Here is a 24172-nt window from a genome sequence, read left to right as displayed (position 1 = left end):
CGTCAGATGAACTTTGACGAGTATTAGGCAAAAATCTCGGACACAAAACAATCTGTGACATTGCAAATATACTTAATAGTGAACACGGAATTGAAAGAGGACCTAACAAGGAAGAAATTTGGTGTTTTTCACATGCACCAGTGACTTCTGCTGATGTATAAAGAAACTATTCAATCTACAATACATCTTCAGTGGTAAATGCAGAGAGTTTATAGAAGAAAACCTAAAGAAGACGTTCATAGTTCATTGCAACACAGGTCATTAAGATACGATATTTTCATAAGGAATTGAAATTTTGTTTTCTTAGTGTATATTTCAGTGCATATGTTAAATTTTTAAAATATATTTCAGTGCATATTTTTTAATATTTTTCGTGCATATTTGCATGTATATCTCGGAGTTTATTTGCGCATGGAAATCTGGACTCTAATAATGAGTTATTGCACTTCGAGAAGAAAGCAGCGCACGGACAAAGCACAACTGAAGTGAAATTCTATTACATGCATAAAATTCATCCTACGCAAATGTTGTTTCCTACTGCGTTGGTAAAAGTAAAAATAAATAAAAACTATGGCTTTCAAATATATATCGTGCTTTAATAGAGTCAGCCAGTGAATGTAGCTTAATAACTGAAAATTATTGTCAAAGATTAGGCATACGAAAAGAAAAATGCGATGTTGATATTTCTGGCATAACCAACACACATGTCTCACGAGTCCATTCAGTTGTTAATCTTGAAATTCAGTTTCGAGCAAATGAATCAGCTGATGTGCTTAGTACTAGTGCTACTGTAACTCGAAAAATCAGTGGGAATTTGCCTAAGATGTCATTGACAAACGTGAACTAATGGTCACATATAAAAGTTTTTTTTAAAAAAAAAAAAAAAGCTGATCATAATTTCCACTGTAAGTACACAAGTTGATATCTTTTTGGGTTCGGACATATTTCTTTTATTAATTGAAGTTGACAAAAAAGTAGGGAAAGAAGGTTAACCCATTATAATTGAAACAAAATTAAGGTACATTATGTGTAGATCGTTAATCACGGAATGCAATTATGACAAGAAAGTGAGGTGTCATTTTGTATCTAATAATCTAGAACGTTCCTTCTCATTATCATTTAACAGAAGATGAAAAAGCATGCGACATGCAATTTGATTAAACATATTATTGAAATTCAGAAGGTAGATACATAGTAAAACTACCATTTGCAGAGAATAAAGGTCAGTTAGACATTTCAAAGAAAATAACTATTAATTGTTAGCAGTCGAATGAAAAGAGTTCTGTAAGAAATGATATGTTGCAGTAGAAGTATATGGAATAAATGTATAAATATTTAGAATTATGTCATATGGAACTTGTAGATAATTGTAATAGTCCAGATCCTACTAAAATTTATCTGCCTCATCATGCTGTTTAAAGATAATAAAAAATCAGAGCTGTTTTCGATGCTAACGCTACGACCGTCACTATAGGCATATTGTTAAATAATATACTCTTAGTACGTCCAAAGTTGCAAGGAGATATAATTCCACTACTCATTAGATTTCAGGGTCATCAAGTAGCATTAAGCGCAGATAGATAAATGTATAGACAAATTTGTGTGACGATACGTTAATTTCCAACGTATTGTCAGGTGTAGTTCTACAAACGAAAAATACAGGAGTATAGATTGTTAACTGTAACATATAATACATCGTGTGCGCCATATCTGGCAACAAAATGTTTACAATTGGCGAAAAGATCACAAATTTCCGCTTGCTTCGACTGTAGTATTATGAGATTTCTTTGTAGATGATGTGCTGTTTGGAACTGACAGTATTACACAGGCTATTGAGTTAAAAGAACAATTAATTGAATTGTTGAAAAAGGTGGCTTTGAGTTAAGCTAAGGGGTTTCTTACAGTAAGGAAGTAATTTACTTGATTCAATGTCAGAAGAAAGGGATGAGAGAAAGGTTTCCTTGACATTTGAAAGTGATGCAGTAAAGATGCTGGGAATGTAGAACTAAAAGAATTATTGAAATTTATGTTAGATGTGCAACATAAGGAAAAATTACCAGAATTTGTTAGCAGTCAAGGTATTGAATGGCATTTCAATCGTCCTGCAGCTAGTCATTGTGGTGGACTCTGGGAAGCAAGTGTGAAATCAGTAAAGCATCACATAAAACTTATTGTTGGTACTGTAGAACTAACATTTGAGGAGTTATGTACAGTGTTAACTCCAATTGAGGCATGTTTGCATTCTAGGCCTTTGACTTCATTGTCTAGTGATCCTAATGATTTACACATATTGACATCAGGCCATTTTCTGGTTTAGTAAACATTATTAGCTGTACCTAGTGAAGATTATACGTAGGTAGAATGAGTTTGATAACTAAAAAGGCGGAAACTTGATCAAAGTTTGTTTATTTCAAACATTCTGGAAATGGTGGTGATTGGAATATTTGTCTAGGTTACAGCAGAGGCCTAAATGGTTGTTTCAAGAAGAAAATTTCAAGGTTGGTAGCATGGTTTTGCTGAAGGATAATAATCTGCCACCGCAGCAGTGGAAATTAGGTAAAATCACAAAGGTTTATATGAGTGCTTATGTACTTGGTATGTATGGTAAATGTACACAGGAGAATGTACGAGATTATTGTAAAAGTGTCGGTCTTGTCTTTTGTGCAATTGAATGAATCATAAATTGTATTGTAATTATAATCTACAAAATGTGTATATATTGAACCGAAGACTTCAAGACCCGGGACATGTTGGGTTTTATGTAATTTAATAACTTTTTTTGTTTGAGTTAGTTCTATTTCAACATAGCATCTGGTAACATTAAAAAGAGGTAAAAAGAGGTTTCGATGATGGTGTGCAAAGTCATGGTTGGACTTGTGGTGACACTGAATTGTTTTTATGTACGCATAATTGAAGCAATAGTATAACTCTATTTAAAGTAATTACAGTCCACATTTTATATAATAACTTGTGTCGTTAGTAATCTAAAACCACAATGAAACAAAACAAGAGCCTTGGTGTTGAAATAATGCGTTAAAGTGATATTCGTGCTAGAATCACTAACCTCTGTTAATATTGAGTTGTATTAACACAATCATTATTTGTTGCGTAATTTTTATAAATTAAAGCTCTTAAGAAAGATACATTTTCTTTCAGCACTAAATTTGCATTAAGATCGGCTATTGATGGCAAACAAGTAACAGCCCTTACTCTACTTGACTAAAGGCACTTCAAACAATTGATTCAGACATATTGCTTCAGGAATTATCACTATTTTAATTTTTCTGTATCGGATTAAATGGTTTCACTCTTACCTTCATCAACGTAAACAAAGTGTTCAATGAGGATCATGAATCGACATGACATTGTATTTACGGTGGACTGCTGCTAGGTAGCGTACTAGATCCTCTTCTGTTCGCCCTTTACATTAATGATCTCCCTAAAATTCTGACGTATTATGCATACATACCATTGGCATCGTTAGCTTTATAAATCGGGGGTGGGTGGAGGGTCGGATGAATAAAAATCAAAGTTCTCTTTCCAACAAAAGTTATATACACAAAGTAGTATGGTTTATTTAAATATATTTCACTAAAATCTGGGGGGACGTGTCCCCCTCCCCCCGCTAACGACGCCCGTGATACCATATTTACGCGGACGCTTATCAGTTATATGCTAATTTTCTCCTACAATGTATTAATAATACGATTGAGAAAATAAATAACGATTTTTAAAAAAAGCAACGACTGGTCTACAAAATCCCAGTGCATTTTAATTGTCTCCCCAAGAATTCACTATTTTATTAGAACCTATCAGCTCCAAAATGTAATATTTTCCAATATTGTCAAAAATTTTAGAGTCATACTAAATCAAAATCTCTCCTGGTGAGATCTAATAATTAAATGGAGCTTGTAAAAGACCATTTGTTGTCTTGCATACACTAAATCGGCAGAAATTTCTTAATCATATATACGTATCTGTGAAGACAGACCCGTGCTGGGATACTAACGAGGGCGTTGGACAACAAGTCTACCAAAAGGGAACCCATACAAACGTGAATACGTATATATATATATATATATATATATATATATATATATATATATATATATATATATATATGTGTGTGTGTGTGTGTGTGTGTGTGTGGTGTAATTTAAATAGAATTAGTCCCAGAAGCGACAGTCCTATTAGCGACAGGAACTGTTATCTGTCCTTTGAGCGACCGATTCATTTACATTGAGATGATGGAAGATGATATGATTCCATCTCGTAAAATATGTTTGCCTCTGGCGTTATTAGCGCCCGAACAACCTTGGTATGAAATATATACGTGCCAGTGATACTGTTCGTCAAATATATTTTTCCTCTACTGTGAGTGCAAATAAAACTTATTTTAATTTTGAGTTAGATTTGACACACACATATCAAATAACTTAACGAGACAACAGGAATATTTCCATGAAAAGTATTTATATATTTCTAAAGGTAAAACAATCCAAAAGGTACACAAACTCTTTAAATTACCGTCCCCCCTATTGTAAGCTACTAAAACGTAAACTAATTGCTTAATTTGCCTTCCTCCCTTGTTTTGACTTATACATAAAAGCTTGTCGTGAAGCAATCTGAAATAATCTCTTATAACTAGACGTACTGTTAAGTCCTGCGAGAGATTTGTAACTTGTGTAATAATTTCTTCGAATACACTGTGTTTTTAGATTTCTTTGATATCCTCAAATGGTGAACACCTTTTTTCCATGGGCACCCGATGGGAAGGCAGGGGTCGCCTCCCTGGCTCACAAAAATGTATACGTAATATAGCAAACCATGCATATTAAATTAAATACCAGATATACCAGACATGATACAGCAACCATGAAGATGCCCCTCCCTAGAAAATTTTCTTCGGGCGCCCATACCTCTTTCTGATTTCTTTCTTATGCCATAAACATATTCAATTTAAACTTATACTCCGTATCATTTTAACACGCCATTTTTAATTATATTAGAATCATAGACAAAGGCGGAGCTCTCTAAATATTTAGTTAGTTTTCCCCTTGATAGAGTCAATGTATTCATATAAATTAATTCAAAAATATAGATAATATTAGGAAAAACGAATAAAAGATCGTTAATATAATGAGAGCATTTTCACGTATTAAATTCAGGTAGAGCGAAATTTTTCATAGCATGTTTTGTTAGGTTCTAAATCACATTAGCATAAAACAAGTTAAAGAAGAGAGAACCTTATCTTCTTCCATTATCTTAGTATGAACGAATCGGTGACTCATAGGGCACTTAATAGATCGAATCGGTCGCTCATAGGACAGTTAACAGTTCCTGTCGCTTATAGGACTGTCGCAAGTGGGAAGACACCATTTAAATAATGTAGTAAACGTCGGGAGGTGATTCCTGTCCCCGACGTAAAACGAAAAATATAGACCAACCTGGGTGTAGAAATGCCTCGAAGCTATGACCACACGAAAATTTTCGGAAAAGTGCAAGAACAGCCATGCCGGTACTCGAGAACAAAATGACGGATTGAAATCGGGCAAAAGGGAATGTTCGTTATTTTTAGTCATAGATTCCATTAGTATACAATCGGATCTAATGCAGTGGCGGTGTAAGGGTAACTCCGAAAGGAACTGGAGTATTCCTTCGGGTATTTTATCAAACGTTAAATGAGGGAAATGAACAACAAACAAGTACAAGATTTCAACAATCAAAAATAATAATACATCGTTCAAATTAGAAGAACACTTAGAATTCGAAGGAAACAGAGATACACATGTATGATTGATCTATTTTGTCTCAGTACAGAATAAACTCTCGGTAGAAGAATTTAAATGAAAAGAAGTTTTTAAAGTATCAGTTATATCTTCTAGGCTAATGGTGACGAATGATAAATGAACGGGGTTCCTGTCCAATTTATGAGTGTGTGAAAATTGAGAATCAGGATCTCACATACAAATGGACGTATATAACATATAGCTGAGAAATGTAACATAAGTATATGCATGTGATATACGGAACACTGTTAGATGTCGGACATCCTGCAATGGCATGATGTAACATCTAAGGGTAGTGCATATGTAGCATATGGATAACGTATGCTCCATACTGATTTCTGTAGCTAGCAAGAGGATTCCGTATATTTGTACAATATACCGCTGTCCGGAGAACGGAATTTTCTCAGTGTAGGGTGCCGAAAACGTGAAATAAGTGAACGTTATATAAGTTCATAGCTCCACTACTGTAGGACCGATCGTAGTCGAGTCAAGACATTACTGAGGAACTGGTATGTGAACTATCCAAATAAACTATGTTTAAGAATGCTCCACTACTTACACACCAACTTTTAGGGGTAGGTGGAGAGTGATCAAGCACTCCTAAACAACCTCTCTAAAAGTGATTGTGCAAGTACCGGAGGTTCTGAAAGAAGGAAATTTGGATAGTTCATATCGTCGTCGGCAATTCAAAACCTGCTATGTGACATTTTCGGCCCTTTCGAGATAATAGTACTATCTGGTGCAGCTTTTAGACTCTTTTAGATTCTCTAATTTATTATTACTTGATAAGGTATCAAGTTACGTGCAACATCAAATATTACTTATAACATCACTTTTATAAAGCGAAAAATCTAACCAGAATACTATTTTTCGTTTCTCCTGAAAAAATTATAAAAATGCACTATACTAGTTCCTCAGTGATGTCTTGACCCAACTACGATCTGTCCTATAGTAGTGGAACTATGGACCTCGAAAGTTTATTTTTTCACGTTTTCGCCACTCTATAACTAGAAAGGATGCGCTTCGAACCACAAGTCCATATGACCTTCTTTTCTTATTTTGATATGAGGAAACTATTCACAAAATATTGTCACAAATTTTTGTTATACTATATATATTACATATAAGTAGTCCGTGCAATTATAATATCACAATTAATGACTACTTAATCTACCACATTATGTTCTTCTATTTACCCTGAGAAATATATAGACAAAAAAGTATGAGTAAGAAATAGAAACTCTACGAAACAAAAGTGACCTACATCAAGCAAATAAACTTCTCCTATTTTGATGAAATTCATAAGAAACCTAAACAAATAGTTCACAAATCGATTAATAAATTCAATATTTCATAAAGATCATTATTAACAATCAAACTGTCTAAAATACAGAAATCTACAACCATTGTACCTTCAGTATTAAAAATAATTAAACATAATAAATAAATCAATTTTTTAAAAATAAATTCCAGGATAGCAGACATTAGGGTCCATTTAGTTGTAGTGTGACATCTTCAAATTTGAATTTTAACTAGCTCTAAATTTTGTCCCATTTTTGTCCATTTTTGTCCAATTTTTGTCCAACCAAGAAAAAAATTGTACCATTTACATAAACAAGGGAAATCCCTTTTAAAATTTTGTCTACTTCCATCACCTGTAGTGCAATATCATCAACTTCGAATTTTAACTAGCTCAGAATTTTGTCAATTTTTCTTCTTCCAAGAAAAAAAATTGTACCATTCAACTAAACGAGGGAGGACCATTTCAAAATTTGGTCAGTTTGATCACCTGCAATGCGACATTTTCAAATTTGATTTTTAACTAGCTAAGATTTTTTTTCAATTTTTGTCCATTTTTATCCAACCAAGAAAAATATTTGAATTAACCCCATTCTGCATGATTTGTTTCTTTTAGCGAAAAAAATAATCAGTATTGGAAATCCTCATATGGGAACTTGAAAAATGAATTAAAACTTGAATTTTTCACTTAATTCCGACGAGAAATAAGTAAGTGTCATATATGACACACTTACAACTCACAAAGAACATGCCAGATGACACCAAAATCTCTTACCCATACACATCAATATCTCACACAGCAGACAAAACAGTCATTTGATGGATTTGATAAATCACAAAAAAGCTAAAGTGAAAAAAGGGTATGTGTCATATCTGGCACGGCATGCGGTAAGGGGTTAAAATTCAAATCTGAAGATGTCGCACTAAAACTAAATGGACCGTCCAAGTTTTGAAATGGCCATCCTTCATTTATTTGAATGGTGCCATTTTATTTCTTCGTGGCTCGAACCTACAAAATTTTGAACTTGATAAATTTCGAATTTGAAGATCACGTACTACAGGTGATCGAAGTAGAAATATTTTTGAAATGATCCTCTTTCGTTTAGTTGAATGGTACAATTTTTTTTCTTGGTTGAACAAAAACGTACAAAAATTGGACAAAATTGTGAGCTAGTTAAAATTCAAATTTACAGATCTCACTATAGGTGATCAAATTGGCCCAAATTTTGAAGTGAGCCTTCCTCGTTTATTTGAATGGTACAAAACTTTTTCTTGTTTGAACAAAAATGGACAAAAATTGGACAAAATTGTGAGCTAGTTAAAATTCGAATTTGGAGATGTCGCACTACAGGTGATCGAAGTGACCAAATTTTGAAATGACCCTCCCTCGTTTATTTGAATGGTACAAATTTTTTTCTTGGCTGTACAAAACGGGACAAAATTCTGAGTTAGTTAAAATTTGAATTTGAAGGTGTTGCACTACAAGTGATTGAAGTGGCCAAACTTTGAAATGGCCATCCTCTTTTGATTTCAATGGTACAGCTTTTTCTTGGTGGTACAAAAATGTACAAGAATTGGACAAAATTCTGAGCTAGTTAATATTCGAATTTGAAGATATCGCACTACAGGTGATCGAAGAGGCCAAATTTTGAAATGACCCTCTGTTGTTTATTTGAATGCTACAAAGTTTTTGTGGTTGGACAAAAACGGACACAAATTGGACAAAATTCTGATCTAGTTAAAATTCAAATTTGAAGATATTACAATGCAGGTGATCAAAGTGGCCAAATTTTGAAATGTCCTTCCTTTGTTAACTTGAATGGTACAAATTTTTTTCTTGGTTGGTCAAAAATAGACACAATTTGGACAAAGTTCTGTTCTAGTTAAAATTCAAATTTGAAGATGTCGCACTACAGGTGATCGAAATGGCTCAAACTTTGAAATGACTCTCTCTCATTTATTTGAACTTTGAACTACAACTAAGCAGATCCCGGACATTGCTATGAGTATATGATTATTCGAGCATACCACAACCAAGGAGAAAATAAGTTAGTAATACCGAAGAACGGCTACACCGAGAAAAAAACTTATTTAGTATACGTAAAAACGTAGGTTACACGTGTAAATTATGAAGTTTTTGGATTTAACGTACAACAAACGTTGAACTGAAAAGTATGTACTTTCCGTGTAAGTGTTCCTCATACTTTCCCTACGAACGAAAGAATTGTATATAGGCGGTCAGGATCTCACATACAGATGGACGTATGTAACACACGTATACGTACATAATATACAGAAGACTGTTAGATGTCAGACATCCTGGAACGGTATGATGTAACATCTAAGGCCAGTACATATGTAGGATATGGATAACGTATGCTTTGTACTGATTTCTGTGGTAAACATAAGGATACTGTATAGGTTGTACAATAAGGAACACTTCTGGATGGTACATCCATATGGAAATTTACGGCCAAAGACCACACAGAGTTGTCCCTTACTGTACAATATACCGCTGTCCGGAGAACGTACGTCTCGGTGTACGTCTTCCTATACCTAGATTGCTAGATTCCATTATTAAAATACTGTATTAGAACTCTAACCTATCCTCTAGTAATTATCTCTTGATTAATTATCATCACTCAACTCGAACATTACACTAAAGTAGCCGAGACGAGCTTTACACAAATAAATAAATGTATAACAATGGAACATATTTCTTGTAATAGATCATAGCAATGAATTTCGTTAACTATGTGAGGAAAACACTATTACTTGATTTAAAAAAATAATATGTTTTATGTTCACGTATATTCCTCTAGGTGTTAAATGGAACAGTCATCGGAAATTGATCAACCCTACTATGAGTTACAACATTTTGGAGAATTATATGCCAGTATTTCTCAGGCAAAGCAAGTTACTAATTGACAAATTGAAGGACAAAGTTGGGCAAGAGGCATTTGATATCTGTCCTTATACCAACATTGCTGCTCTCGATATAATATGCGGTAAGTATTATTATTATTTTTAAAAAAGTAAATCCTTTATACATTTCTTAAATGATAGTATCATATTAAGAAACCACTGTATTTGGAGCAGAAGTGCTCGCAGCAATTGGTATATATATATATATATATATATATATATATATATATATATATATATATATATATATATATATATATACTTATATTAAATGCAATTAGTATACACGTATTCTTAAAGAAATATTGGAATATTCACTAGGTATTCGAAAACATCCTTCGACATGTTTATCCTATTTGTGAGAGCTTTCCTAAACATGTTACCAGATTAAAAAGTGCGTTGAAGGTATTTTTTTAAACTGCACCTTCATTCTTATTAATAAATGGGCGGGCTACAGAAGGTGAGGCCTTCTCGTGGGCCTGTAACATCAATTAGGTGTAGTAAAAATATTATTAGAATTGGTTATCAGGATTTTTTAAAATTTATTTATTTATTGCGATTAATAAATGAGAATAGGACGAAAGATGAGGTGATGCTAACAATGAAGTGCTGAAAACATTTCTTGACTTAATGGTAATAGTTCAGAGAAGAATTTCAGGAGAATGGTGAACTTGCTGAACAGATCCTTGGCGGCTTTCAGCTACATGTTGGCGCGTAGAGTGTGTACTATGTTGTTCAGGTTTAAACCCTTCACAAGTTGACGTTGTTTTGCTGAAATGAAGGCTGCATATCGCACCGAATGAAACAGTAACAAGTAGCAGAAGATCCTGGGCGTGAGATTCCCTGGAACCGCCGTCGGTGTAGATCTTAGTGGTAGTAACAAATACTATACCTACTCCAGTGAGACTCTGGAGGACTGATGTGGAGAGGGGTTTCGTGTGAACAGCGATTGCACACAAGTCAGTCGATCCTAAGCCCTAGGATAACTCCAGTGATTGTGGGCATGAACTGTTGTGTAAAGGGGATAATTGCGATCCTTGTTCAGAACGTATGGTCCTAGTACGGTAAGGACGGTAAACATTACCATATTAGTAATGTGGAGGACACGTAAAAGTTACCAAAAGACGTTTCTTCACTTTAGGGTAGGGGGTGGGTGAATTTACTACCTTAACCTAAAGCGATTTCAACCCAAGTAATACGAAAGATTATTAAGAAAGAATATAAATCAAATATGTATCATATTAGAATATAAATCATATGTTTAAAATATCAGAGAGACACACAAACAATAAGACTGTTGAGTACCTGCAGCATCTATTTCATACTAATTGATCTGTATGGAGGAAAAAATCTTTCTTTCTTTGAAATGAACAAGGATTTTAATAAGGTTTGATTTTATTGATCTCTCCTTCATCTGCAGTTAAATGTTCTTTATTTTGTCAAAATACATTTGCATTGTACAGATACTTATCAAATTAATGAAAACGCCTTAAAAGTGCAACTTACTAGGTTAATATGACGTTGGACCACTTCTCTTCTTCAGAACAGCTCTGATGCGACGTGGAATGAAGTTACAGAGGTTGTGAATGGTAACAAGTAGAGTCCTGAATATGGCGTCAAAGTCTGGAAATATCTACACCATAGGATGCACATCGTCTCCTAAAATGGCAACATAATCACGGACAGTTACGCGACCGGTGAGCATCAGCACACAATCCATTGAAAACTAAGATATTGTGGTCCTCAGCATCACAGTCCCGTGGCCATGTTTCACGGTTGAGCGGAGACACTGTGAAACATACACTTCTTTGGGCACCCGCCATATACAAACATGGCCCGTGATTTACAATACGGTGAACAATAATTCACCCGACTATATCACAAGCTTTCAATCAACAATGCCCTATGTTGCATGTTTGCGGTACCATTAGCATCGTCCGAAAGTGTTAAGGTCCCTTTGCAGCGATTTCGTTTGTATAATCCAACCCTACATGTTGATGTTACGTAACTCGCGGCGCGCTTTGATTGTTGACATGGACTATGGGATGGGGAAATGCTAGTTTAAGTTTCTCTGTCACTTGCACCACAGTCACAGGATGGCTCTGACTGGCAATTCGCTTTAATGCTCGACGGGTCCTGTCACCGAGGTTTTGTTTCGACTGCTGTTCCTCTTCACCGATGTGATCTTGCAGTGAGTTTTGCACGCCGTCATCACCTTGATACAATCTCTCTCGACACTTACCACTTTTACCACTTTAGTACCACGCAGTCACAGGATGGCTCGCCCTGACTGGCAATTCGCTTTAATGCTCGACGGGACCTGTCACCGAGATTTTGTTTCGACTGCTGTTCCTCTTCGCCGACGTGATCTTGCAGTGAGTTTTGCACGCCGCCATCACCTTGAATACAATCTCTCTCGACACTTACCACTTTTACCACTTTAGTACCACGCAGTCACAGGATGGCTCGCCCTGACTGGCAATTCGCTTTAATGCTCGACGGGACCTGTCACCGAGGTTTTGTTTCGACTGCTGTTCCTCTTCACCGATGTGATCTTGCAGTGAGTTTTGCACGCCGTCATCACCTTGGATACAATCTCTCTCGACATTTTCCACTTTTATCACTTTAGTACCACAACCGAGAGCCAACAATTTGCACTCTTTGATAATCGGAGAGGTCGCCCATTTTACAGTATCGCCGTCTGAGCAATTCACTGTACATTGTCGTATCTACTGTTCCCCACGTAAAGCAGAGTTTGCCCACAATCAGAAGTACGTACTATTCGATGATACTCAATGAGTTGCACAATGATCTTTTAGTCATTTCCACATTTCCAAGCAAGAAGAATGTTCGTAGACGATGATCATCGTCTTTATCACCCGCCCATGAGTTGAAAAGATAATAATATAGTCCAGGTCAGTGTATTTGTGAGATCTGATTATACACTGCCTGCCTGTGAAAATGGAGGGAGGGAGTTAAACATTTTCATAGGTTCCTGTCACTAATCATTACACGACGACCCGGAGATGCAGTACATATCAGCGAAATAAGTGCCGAGAATTCTCACACAAGGTCAGAAGAACGCTCGTGTCACTATCAACAAAGAACTGGAGGAAATAATCGTCAACGATATATTCCCAGCTAGTATCGTTACAGATAATATGCGATACGTTCCCGACACCAAGGTAATGTCGTCCTAATGAAATTTACTTAACCCCATCACCAAGAAAGGCAAGACAAGTCCGACTCCGGAAGGAAAAAGCTATTGATTATGTTTTTGACATGTTCGGAATCATGAATTACGAATTTGTTCCAAGTCGTCAAATTGTGAATAAGGATATCTACGCAGTTATGTTACAACGGATACAAAGCTTCGTCCGTTATAAATGATCGGACAAATCGGACAAATGGGCAAGTGGTAGCATTCTCATCATGATAATAGTCCTTGTCATACTTCAGAAATTGTGCACTATTTCTTGATCAAAAACATCCCCGTCGCACACAATTTACCTGCCGTACCTACGTACCTGTGACCTACTTCTCTTCCTTACACTCAAATTCGTTTTAAATGGAAACAGCATTAAATACGAGGCGCCTAGTATCAAAATCCGCCACATTGATTTCGTTTAGTTTCGAGTAATCTCGCAAAACGTGCAGTGAAGCTCCATACACACAAGTACAAAGTCCCATATTTGAACTAGTTTTTTAGTATGAAATATTGAGCTTTTGAACAAAATTCTGTTTCCATAGAATTCCTTTAGATCAAACATATGTATAACAAGCGATATATAACTCAATTTCTGTAAAAAAAAAAAAAAAAAAAAAAAAAAAAAAAAAAAAGCGGTTTTTGATACTAGGCGCCTCATATGTTTAGGATATCATGACAAGGGAACTCCGTCGTATTCTCCAATAGGAGTACCAGAACTGCTTCCAGCGATGCCTATAAGTCTTAATTGGTGTGTAGATGCAGCAGAAAATTACTTTGAAAGGAAAATGGATGAACAGAACCTCGCTTCAAGTAAGTCTTCGATGATGACGTAAGGGCTAAAATTTAACAAATATTTAAACATGGAACAAACATTTAAATAGAGTCACTAGGCTTTCGTGGGGTTACAAGGGCGCCCATGTTGTGCTTTCTAGGGGGGGCAAGTATAAGCGACGTTTCAAATATAGTTTCAAATTTTGCTGTAACTAATGTAAAAATTCTATTGGGTTTTCAATATTCCCAAGTACAATTTATTCTTAGGGGGCAATCGCCCCACCTTCCCCCCCCCTGATGAGCGCCCTTGCGGGGTTATGCCTTTCAAAAAAAAAAAAGAAAAAAAGATTTTTATTTTCTGAACACAAGTACAAAGTTCTTACATGAATGTAGTGCGTTAATTGCTACTATTGTGTTCTGCAGCAGAAGTATGATTTAATAATTAACATTAGCGTGTTTGGTAAATTAACTCAATTATTGTTTTGCGTGAGAAAGTAGTGTATTTAAACAATAAGATGGGAAGAAAGAAACTTACGCCCGCAAACAAAAATTAATAATGTATGATCTGTTTTTTTTTTTTTTTTTTTGTTTTTTTTTAAACCTCCAGGCATAACAGGAAGTGTGTAGCTGGCCATCATAATATACATGGTGATTTTTTTTTTTAACTATGAAAATATTTTTGTAGCCTTTTGCTTACCAAGCACATTGTGCAAACGAAATCCCTTGTGACTATATGGATAGTGTTCACGCCTTTGGCGCGGGAGACCCGCGTTTGATTACCAGCGGGAGCTCACATGGTTCGGATTCCACGTCTCATATAACCACACTGGCAAAAAGGACGCTAAACTCAAATCGAAAATGCATTCTGCAAAATAAGGCCATTGGTAACGAGCCGAGTTTTTAGTAAAAATGCAAATTTCATATAGTTACATTCAAATATACGTATCTTAGGTTTTAATTAGCCTAGACACATGAAGCAAGAAGCGGAATACGGAAAATACAACAAAGGTTCATAAAATGTATAATTTTCGCATATTTGGTGAACTTTGGCATCAGGGGAGGGAAGAAATCTGGAAAATGACTCCCAAGTTTGATTCTTATTTTATTCTGTCCTACTGTGCATTGGAAATAACCCATTACTGCTGTAAACTATGCAACTAAGCCTCGTGCCAAAATTCAAACGACGACATACATAGCATAGAGCAAGCTGATCAAAGATCCAAGTTCATAACCAGGGTGTGACAAGGGGAGCTCAGCGTCACTACGACCACATTCAACTTCCCTGAATCTTTCATTTGTTGGTGTGTATGTGTGACTGTAAGGCCTGCTATACACTATAGGAGAGATCCTAGGGAATCTTTTACCATTTTTCCTAGTCAAAATCTCAACATGTATGGCATCAGATCGCATATCATTTCCTATGTTCTGAACGATCGTATGAGATTTTTTGTGTTTAAATAACTCACTATTTCGGAACGAAAATTCCTAAGATTTCGATTTAACCGACATCAGGTGAGAGAAAGCGAAAACAAATTTGTTTTCTCCCCGCCAACAGAATGTGGGTGAAGAGCAAAAATACTCGACAAAATGAACAGTGATGCAGGGACTGATGTATGTTTTGCTAATTTATCTTCTGATTTTTATGCTTTTTTTTAGAGGTGTGCGATTTAACAATATAGCGCCTGGTATAAATATCAGTAGAATATGCAGTGTAGTTACGTGTATGACACAAAAGAGTAGGATTTCCTACTAGATATGTCGTAACATTTTTCCTCAGATAAATCCTAAGATATTTCCTAGCAGACCTAAGATGAAAAGTCACTCCCACCAAAAATGATCTCGGGCCTCCTGGATGAATTCTGGCTACAGGCATGCAAATACTTCTTCAATGTTGTGATCATGTCGTGACAGTTTCCTGTGACTATTCGAGCAACCAGAGAAAGCGCTGGAAAACAGTAAATATGTTGGTGGAATCTCCAGAATGTAACCAATTCTTTGAAGTGAAAAAGCCAACGAGTTGGATTATGTTGGCAACAAGAATTTAGATTACAAAATAATAATGTGACTACGCAGAAATTTATTTCGAAGAGTCCAAATTGAATATGAGGATAAATTATATTAAAAATTGTAAAATTACGCTAAAGTTAGAGTAAATTTACAGAAAAGTCAGGGTTTGAGGGGGATAACCCGTCTATACGTTCCTGGTTATGGATATCTTGAATGATAAATAAATGATTGACATTTATCAATTTATCTCTTTCTGTGTGTATTGAAATACAGATAAACAAATACGAAAACAACAAAATATATATTTTATTATTCATTGTCAACAAACCAATATAGAGATCCCAGAGGTGCACCCTCGGAGGTGGGCCCACCGAGTCCGAACTTTCCAAAACGTCCTTATTCAACGTACATTTGTACGACTTTATTAGTAAAACTATACTTGTTTAACAAGGAAATCAGGGACGTACGCAGGAATTTATTTCGGGAGGGGTCTAAAGCGTTTCAGGGGGGGTCCAAATACAATTTGAGGCTAAATTATATGAAAATTTCTAAAATTACCCCTAAAAGTAGACTACACTTAAAGAAAAATCGGGATTTTGGGAGGGGTCCGGACCCACAGGACCCACCCCCTGCGTACGCCCCTGAAGGAAATGATTGATATAGATTAACATTATTGATTTTACACTTCATCTATACTTTTTCTCTTATAAAAACAATCTAGTTCTAAACTTATTAAACCACCCCCAACTTCTGCGCTATTTCTGTGTTTGCGTCACTATCGAGTCCGGTAGACTGGAAAAGGTTGAATATTTTGTTTTAAAATTAACGCTTCTGTTTAGAGGAAGAGATTCTTAGTTTAATCCCAGGAAGTGATGTAATTAATGGGCCTGCAAGCGAAGGAAGGGCATTGCAAAAGGGACCATTTATACTAGGTTTGAATGATTAGCTTTATGATGTTACGAAGTTAAAATGCACTTTTCAGGTTCCATATTATTTAACAATTTTTCCTCAATATTGTTTTGCAGTCGTCTAATATTTTCAGGTAATTTCCTGAAAATAATAATTAATTTGCCACGAACACACTGTGGAGACTGGAATAATAAACAGAAAGATTTAACAGTATTCAATAATTTTCAGCTGAGAGTCAATTAATTACTTTCTTGCTTGATAATGAGAACATCATCAAGCTGGGCATAATAATAATAATAATAATAATAATAATAATAATAATAATAATAATAATAATAATAATAATAATAATAATAATAATAATAATAATAATAATAATAGTAATAATAATAATAAAATTAATAACATTTTTAAAGTGCTAAGAACAGCGTTAGCCAAGTATAGCACTGTACAAAGTAATTAAATATTTTGTACATAATACAATTGAAGGCTTAGAATTCAATGTTAATACCATATAATAGTGCAATTGTAATATTTCAAAGTTTAAAACTGAGTCATATAAATAGTCCAGTCAATAAAGGCAAAAAATAGGCTTTTGTCGGGACTAATTAGTAACAAGCTGAAACTTTGCCAATTATTACAACATCATAAGAGGAGGATTTCCTCAAAAGTCCCCAACCCTCCCCCTCTTGCTTCCCCCCCCCCATGGCCCTAAACATGCAAGTTTGCATACCTTACATTAAAATGTCAATAACTCGATTAAACCAGCTCGTATCAATATGATTTTTTAAAGCTAGGCTCCTCACAATACATTCTTTAAATTTGTCCTTATGTGTTTTTAGCTAAAGTAAATATATATGGCACTATTGAAATAAATTGATGAAAAAGAGGATTTTTCAATATAATGTTCAACATTTTTGTTATTATTACTAAAAACCTGATAACTCTACAACAAAATGTTTCAAATAAAACTTTTAGGTTGTTTTATTAGTTTGAAAATTATATACGTATTAATAGGTTTATAGGAAAGCGAATTATGTCCAGAGAGTTCTTACCAAATGACTGGAGGGGTGGGAAAGTCATCCTGCCGGGCCGGCTAAGCGCGCTCCATAATCCGGCTTTGACACTGTCAATCTTCATTCGTTAGTTTCAGTGGGTTTTTGAAACTTGTAGGTGCTAAGTGATTTTGTGCAGTAAAAGTGAGAAGTACTTAATGAGTATCTAGTAGGTTCTTTTTTACTGTAAGGTTTTTGGTTTATAATTTGAAATGTAGGCATTTTATTGTTGTGTATTTTGGTCCCCTGATCAAAAGACTCAATGGGCACCAAGTTCGAAAACCCCACGTTTTTGAGATATCCGCTGATTATTATCGTCACTTAAAGGCATACACTCCCTCGTAAACTGAAAATAATAATTAGGTCGAAATTTTATCTATGCAGTATGAACGAGTCTTACTAGGGTATACTAAGGATTTTGGGGTCGGTAATTCCGAATCCGAGGTCGGTTAACCTCCACCACGTGATTAATAATAATTTATTATAATAATCTACTGTGAACGAAAATGTACTCCTCAATAATGAACTCATGAAATCTTTTACACATTACATGGACATTTTATTACCATGAATTTCTTGGTTAGGTTTAAAATGGGTTAGGTTCCTTGATTGATTTGGAATTCAACGTCTCTTTTAGCATCGAGAACATCCCTATATGAGATACTCAATCCAAAGTACAAAAAACTTTCCCGTAAATCAGAGATTTGTCTATCACACTGAAGGTGTATACGCTAATCATACACCAATGAGGGTAAGCTTTAAATCATGTTAGTATCCTAGTAGTTTATGATACGATTAATAACGAGAAACAAATATGTTTGTTGTTTACTTATTTGTTTCTCTGTGTTTCAATATATACAAGTAAAGAGAAATTGATAAATAAATAATTATTTAGATGTGATTTCAGAATACCCTTCATATGCTTATTTTGTATCCGGTGCTTCTACCGTTAATATAGTCCAAGTCGTCAGCTGGCTTACTTGAAACTCCAAGTTGAGTCCTGTAGCTTCAGCAAACTCATGCACTGTTTTCTACGTGCTCCTTTCTAGTCTTTTCGGACGGAAAAATAATAAATTAACACACGAAGAAATACCTTCTCTACACTTTGCATTTTCTCACTTGAATTTGCAGCATGAGGCTTAGTTCCATTCAGGTCCGCAACTAGAGGGGGGCCAGGAGAACCTAGTCTTCCTAAACTTTGCATGGCCCCTCCAGACCTCAATACAAAATGCTATTATTAATACTAAAATCACAATTTAGATATTTGTAAGAGAATTTTTAATAACTTTCCCCCCTATCTTATTCATGACCCCTCCAAACTTCTGTGTCTGGTTGCGGGCCTGGTTCCATTGTTTACGGTTTCCTGCGTGTATTGCTCCTCGGTTGGATTAGACTACTCTGCTTGCAATGTGCGGCCCACCTTATTCTCGGTAAGGACGAGAAATACATTTCACAATACACATTCGCTCAAAAATAATTCTCAAAATGCGACCCATCATTGTGCACATCCGTTCTTGCATTGAATTTTACCAGTGCATCAGGTGTAGCCGCCCTACAATCAACTTCACTTATTACTTCAAATTTCCCCCATCTCTGTTATTAAGCTTTCTGACCAAAGTCGCAAATAAACTTTTTCCTTGTTTTGAGATCCTGAAGTTTGTTTATTCTCGGAACACCCTGTGTATACTGGCCATAACTTACTCCGAGCTGCCTACGGGTGATTGTCCGCTCGCGCCAAAGAAAGTTCTTGAACGAGAAATCAACATAGTTAACTAAACATGTGGTTCGAAGGTCGAAAGTATTAGGTAATTATACTTTTTTTTTTTTTTTTTTTTTTTTTTTTAAGGCAACAAAATAGCATGAAAAGAAGGCAGGAGAACACTGGAGAAAATATCGCGCGAACAAACATTGGCATTGTTGTTGTGATCATTTTGCCTTTAAAGCATAGGTATGAATGACAATAATATATGCATAGTTGTGTTGAAAGAGGGGAAACCGGTATTCATCTGACGCGGAAGCCACAGACATACAGGCCACAGATGAAAAGAAAAGTGAAAGTAAAGAAAGTTTGACCGTGATTTAGATGCTATGGAGTCACGTACGCAATAATATGGGTAATTCTCTTACACTGACGCATATAATACAAGTAGGTAATTGGGACATCCGGCCTCGGCTCATTTATATAGCGTAGGTACCACTCGTACACGCCCGTCGGCGTGAAAATTACAAAAAAAAGTTTAGTATGTTTATTGTCTTAGTCAATAAATGCATAGTTAACATATTGACATGAAAAATAGTATGTTAACATCAGATATAAAAGGTGATATATTAGTTGGTGTTAAGTTTACACTTTCCTTTCTCTCAATAGAAGAAAAACAACCGAATGCTAGCGCTTTGTTTGGAATTTCCTGATTAAAAGCTTACACAAAAATAGTGGCGGCTCCAGAGTTCTAAAAGAGAGAAGTCGCGTCGGCAATGGCAATGAAACTGGCTTTTCTTTTCCTCTCGAGAGCTCCCCCTTTTCATCCCGGCTTCGGGGCCTCTAGTGATTTTTTACTTTAAAGGCATTCCTTAAATTCTGATGGGAGGTACAAATATACAGGGAAAATAACGAATTACATAATAATCATATATCCAATATTACCTATGTCTTACATACAAAATTATCGAACTTAATTATGAATTCAAGCTATTTAAGAAGTAGAAAACATTAAATGTTGCCAATACTGCTTAATCTATTTCTTCAATCTGAATTTCTTAATCGATTTTGGGTAAATCATTCGGGGTTTAGTTCCAAAGTTGGACGTCCGTTTCCAGCAAAATTTTGAAAATTTACAGGGAAAATGTGGATAATTTGATGGTTTGTGCTTGATAATATATAAGGGTCTCGAAAAATCTGTTTATTTGTTATATATAAGCGGTTATAAACATGGGACTATGCGGCGAGCGGAGAGAACTACTTGGCGCAAGGTAACCGAACTATTGCATTGTGGAAAAGTAACGAGCATTTATGTTATCAACATGGCGGATGTACAAGGGCTGTGAACTAATAATTTTAACATTTGTGAAGCAATGCGTTGATAACGAGCAAAATCTTTTAAGTTTGTGAAGAGCACAAATTAATGAACCTAATAACAAATTACAGAAAATGTGGAAAGGAGATGACAGCGTAAAAACGTGGACGTCCAACTTCGGAATAACTGCCATCATTCGGTTACATACGCATTAACACATGGACCGCCATGTGAGCGACATATGACTCACGCTAAGAGATACAGCGAGATCATGTGAACTATACACGCTTCACGGTTCTTCTTTCAGTGAGGTTCCTTGAGCCACCGATGGCTCATGCGTTGATATTCTTGTAGTAGTTATCTGACCCCCAACGAAATAAAATATGCAACTTTTTAAAAAAAAAAAAAAAAAAATTGAAGTATTGGGATAGGTCTATTGCTATATTGCATGCTCTTAAGCCTTTCGAAATTCTGCATCTGGCTCCACTGACAATGTCAGTGACAGTGTTTGAGTTCACAACGTATTCCCGTAATGCTGTGTCGAGGAAGGGGGTCAAGTAGGACATTCTTCACATATACACTACATTTACATTTATCTTCTTTGTACATTTACTCGTTCATCCATCCATCCACTTCTTCCTTTACATTTTTTTCTTTTTCATTATACATTTTTCACTTTTCTCCACCTTTTTCGCCCTGTCCATCTGGGTACTTAGCCCTCTTTCACTAACTGAACTTCTCTCCCAATTTTGACGTTATATTTTCCCGATTGTGACTTTTAGATTTTAGTTTTCATTTCAAAAATCCTTCTAGTGAGGTACACACAAGACAATTTGATAATTTTGATAAATTATTCAGAATTATTCAAGAACCGTGTCAACAAATGTTTTTTTTTTCTTCTTCTTAATCAACTGTTTTTTTGATAATCAATAACCCACAATTTTAGTGATTTGGTCGACATAACTCACAAGTTGCGACTGTAGTTAGTATTGACTCATTCACTATTGAGTCTTGAAGAAAGAAGACTGTTTCTGTTATTATTCAGTACTCCTGAACTCTTTGAGCTCTTTGGAGTTATGCATCTGATTCCACTAAAAACAGTTGAAAATCTAAACTTGGGATCATTTTCCTTCTCTCTTATTAGATCTGTAACGCGGTCTCAGGCGTACACATGCACCTCCAGGCCCTGTGAGCCATCCGTGGTACAGTACACAAGAACATGCACAGAAATAGAAACTTACAAATAATTCGAATCACATGAAGCATGTGAAGTTTTCATGTATCTATAGGGGAACCAGCAAGAGAAGATCTCTGACAACTCGCCGTGACATTGTCACTACTCACGTGTCAAAGCTTTTTTTGGTGCATCTATAATGGGAATTTAATCAATGGTGTAAGACGGAGTGACCGTGGCTCATTACATTATTACCAAAATAGGGACTGCATTTTCCCTCCGCATGTGATGAGAAACGCCAGAGACCATCTCTTGTTGGCCCTGTTATAACACTGTGGACAATTCACAACGGAACACGCTGAAGTGAAAGAGCGAATATGTAACAGTGGTTCACAAGCAATTATTATTAACATTTGTTTATAATTTTTCAGTTGCTAAAATCTTTCCAGTATATTTCACTGATACTGAGTAGAATTACATCACAAATTTATTATTTTATGTATTTAATTACTCGTAACAAATCATTCTATGTAAGAAAGTGTCTAGTTCAGTGATTTTTCATGTCTACTACGGATGGCTCATGGGGAATAGAGGTAAACGTGTACGTATATCTCAGGCCTCGTAAGCCACATATGAATCACATATTTATTTATTTACGGTATTTATTTTGCACCAGATTGTGAATTTCTTTTAAAAAAAATAATAGTACAGACTATTTAGGTCTCTAGGCACCTCTTTCTTGAATACTTCTTCATGGCCTGCTAGTGGGCATACTGCCACTGTGTATGTGAGCATTAGGGTTACTTGTCCAAAATCATCCTGGGCAGCCAATGTGTTTCATACATACTTATTAGGAGTACAATTTGAAATTCAAGCAAAACCTGCGTATTCGCAGTCGGAGGAAAGGAGTCAAGAATTGTCCACCGACTTAAGAAATGAAATATTTTAGTTTTACGTCCCACGCTTATGCCGGCTATGCTAAAGGAGGCGGTGATGATGAGAAATGAATGCAATGATAGACTGAATAAAGTGGAAGGAATTGGAGAACGCCAAGAAAACCCATGCACACGGTGTTTGTCCATCATAAAGTCAACTTAGAGCAAACTGGGATCAAACCAGGGACCCCATGCACCGGAGGCCACTACGGCCCACTCCACCGACATCAAGGGGCCGCGGTGGCTCAGTGGTAGAGCGTTCACCTCTGGTGCTTGGGGTCCCGGGTTCGATCCCAGCCCCCGCCAAGTGAGCTTTGTGGTGGACAAACACCGTGTGCGTGGGTTTTCTCGGAGTTCTCCCGTTTCCTCCCCCTTTCTTCATTCCACCATTTCATTCATTACTCATCATCACCGTCTCCCTTAGCCTAACCGGCATAACTGTGGGACGTAAAACTCAAAAGATTTCATTTCATTTTTCCACCGACATCAAAGTTCCACCTTTTGTACTAGTATATTAGTAAACAATTTATTAAAAATCATATGTTTCTCAAACTCAGGGAGGAGCAATTGCCTCCCTGCCCTCCCCAAATGACATTCCTGCTCTTAAGTAATGGTGAAAAGTTAACTATCTCCGTTTGTCGTATATTTGCAATATTTATTAACTTGTAAAATAGGAACATGATAATACTTTCATGGTACATTGAAATTCAAGTATGTATTTGATTTTAATCTTTTTTTTCTGAAACAAATAAGTAATTCATTCGACCATTCATTTTCAGCACTAAAACGTAGACCTACTGATTAACGTAGACTTTGAATCGCATGTGCTCCTACCGGAAATTGATCCCGGGATCCCATACTGAAGACGCGTTTGCTAACCGTATATATATACGAGGTGTCTTCCTATAGTAACCCACGCGTGCTCGATGGGATTCAAGTCGAGAATACAGGCAGGCCTCTCAATTCGCCGAATTTTTTCTCGTCCCAAGAGCTCCACAACCAAGATTTCTATGCGGTCGCACATCATCATTCATCAAGATGAGTATGCATGAAGTTCCGCAAGTATACTAGAAACCGAATTTACTG

The 24172-nt window shown here is 35.9% G+C and overlaps 1 protein-coding gene across 1 annotated transcript in view; it reads left to right on the top strand.

Moving 5' to 3' along the window:
• Positions 1 to 24172, top strand: part of LOC145670239 (cytochrome P450 4C1-like) — a 231101-nt gene that overhangs the window by 167868 nt on the left and 39061 nt on the right. Inside the window, exon 5 of the mRNA XM_081738635.1 lies at positions 9911 to 10096. Within this exon, the coding sequence (XP_081594761.1) occupies positions 9911 to 10096 (186 nt within the window). The remainder of the gene's footprint in view (positions 1 to 9910; positions 10097 to 24172) is intronic.

Source organism: Thermobia domestica, chromosome 14 (genome assembly GCF_964235325.1).
Source record: "Thermobia domestica chromosome 14, izTheDome1.hap1.1, whole genome shotgun sequence".
NCBI classification, from domain to species: domain Eukaryota; kingdom Metazoa; phylum Arthropoda; class Insecta; order Zygentoma; family Lepismatidae; genus Thermobia; species Thermobia domestica.
Note: the sequence above shows the minus strand (reverse complement) of the source record. Positions and strands in the feature narration are given on the sequence as shown.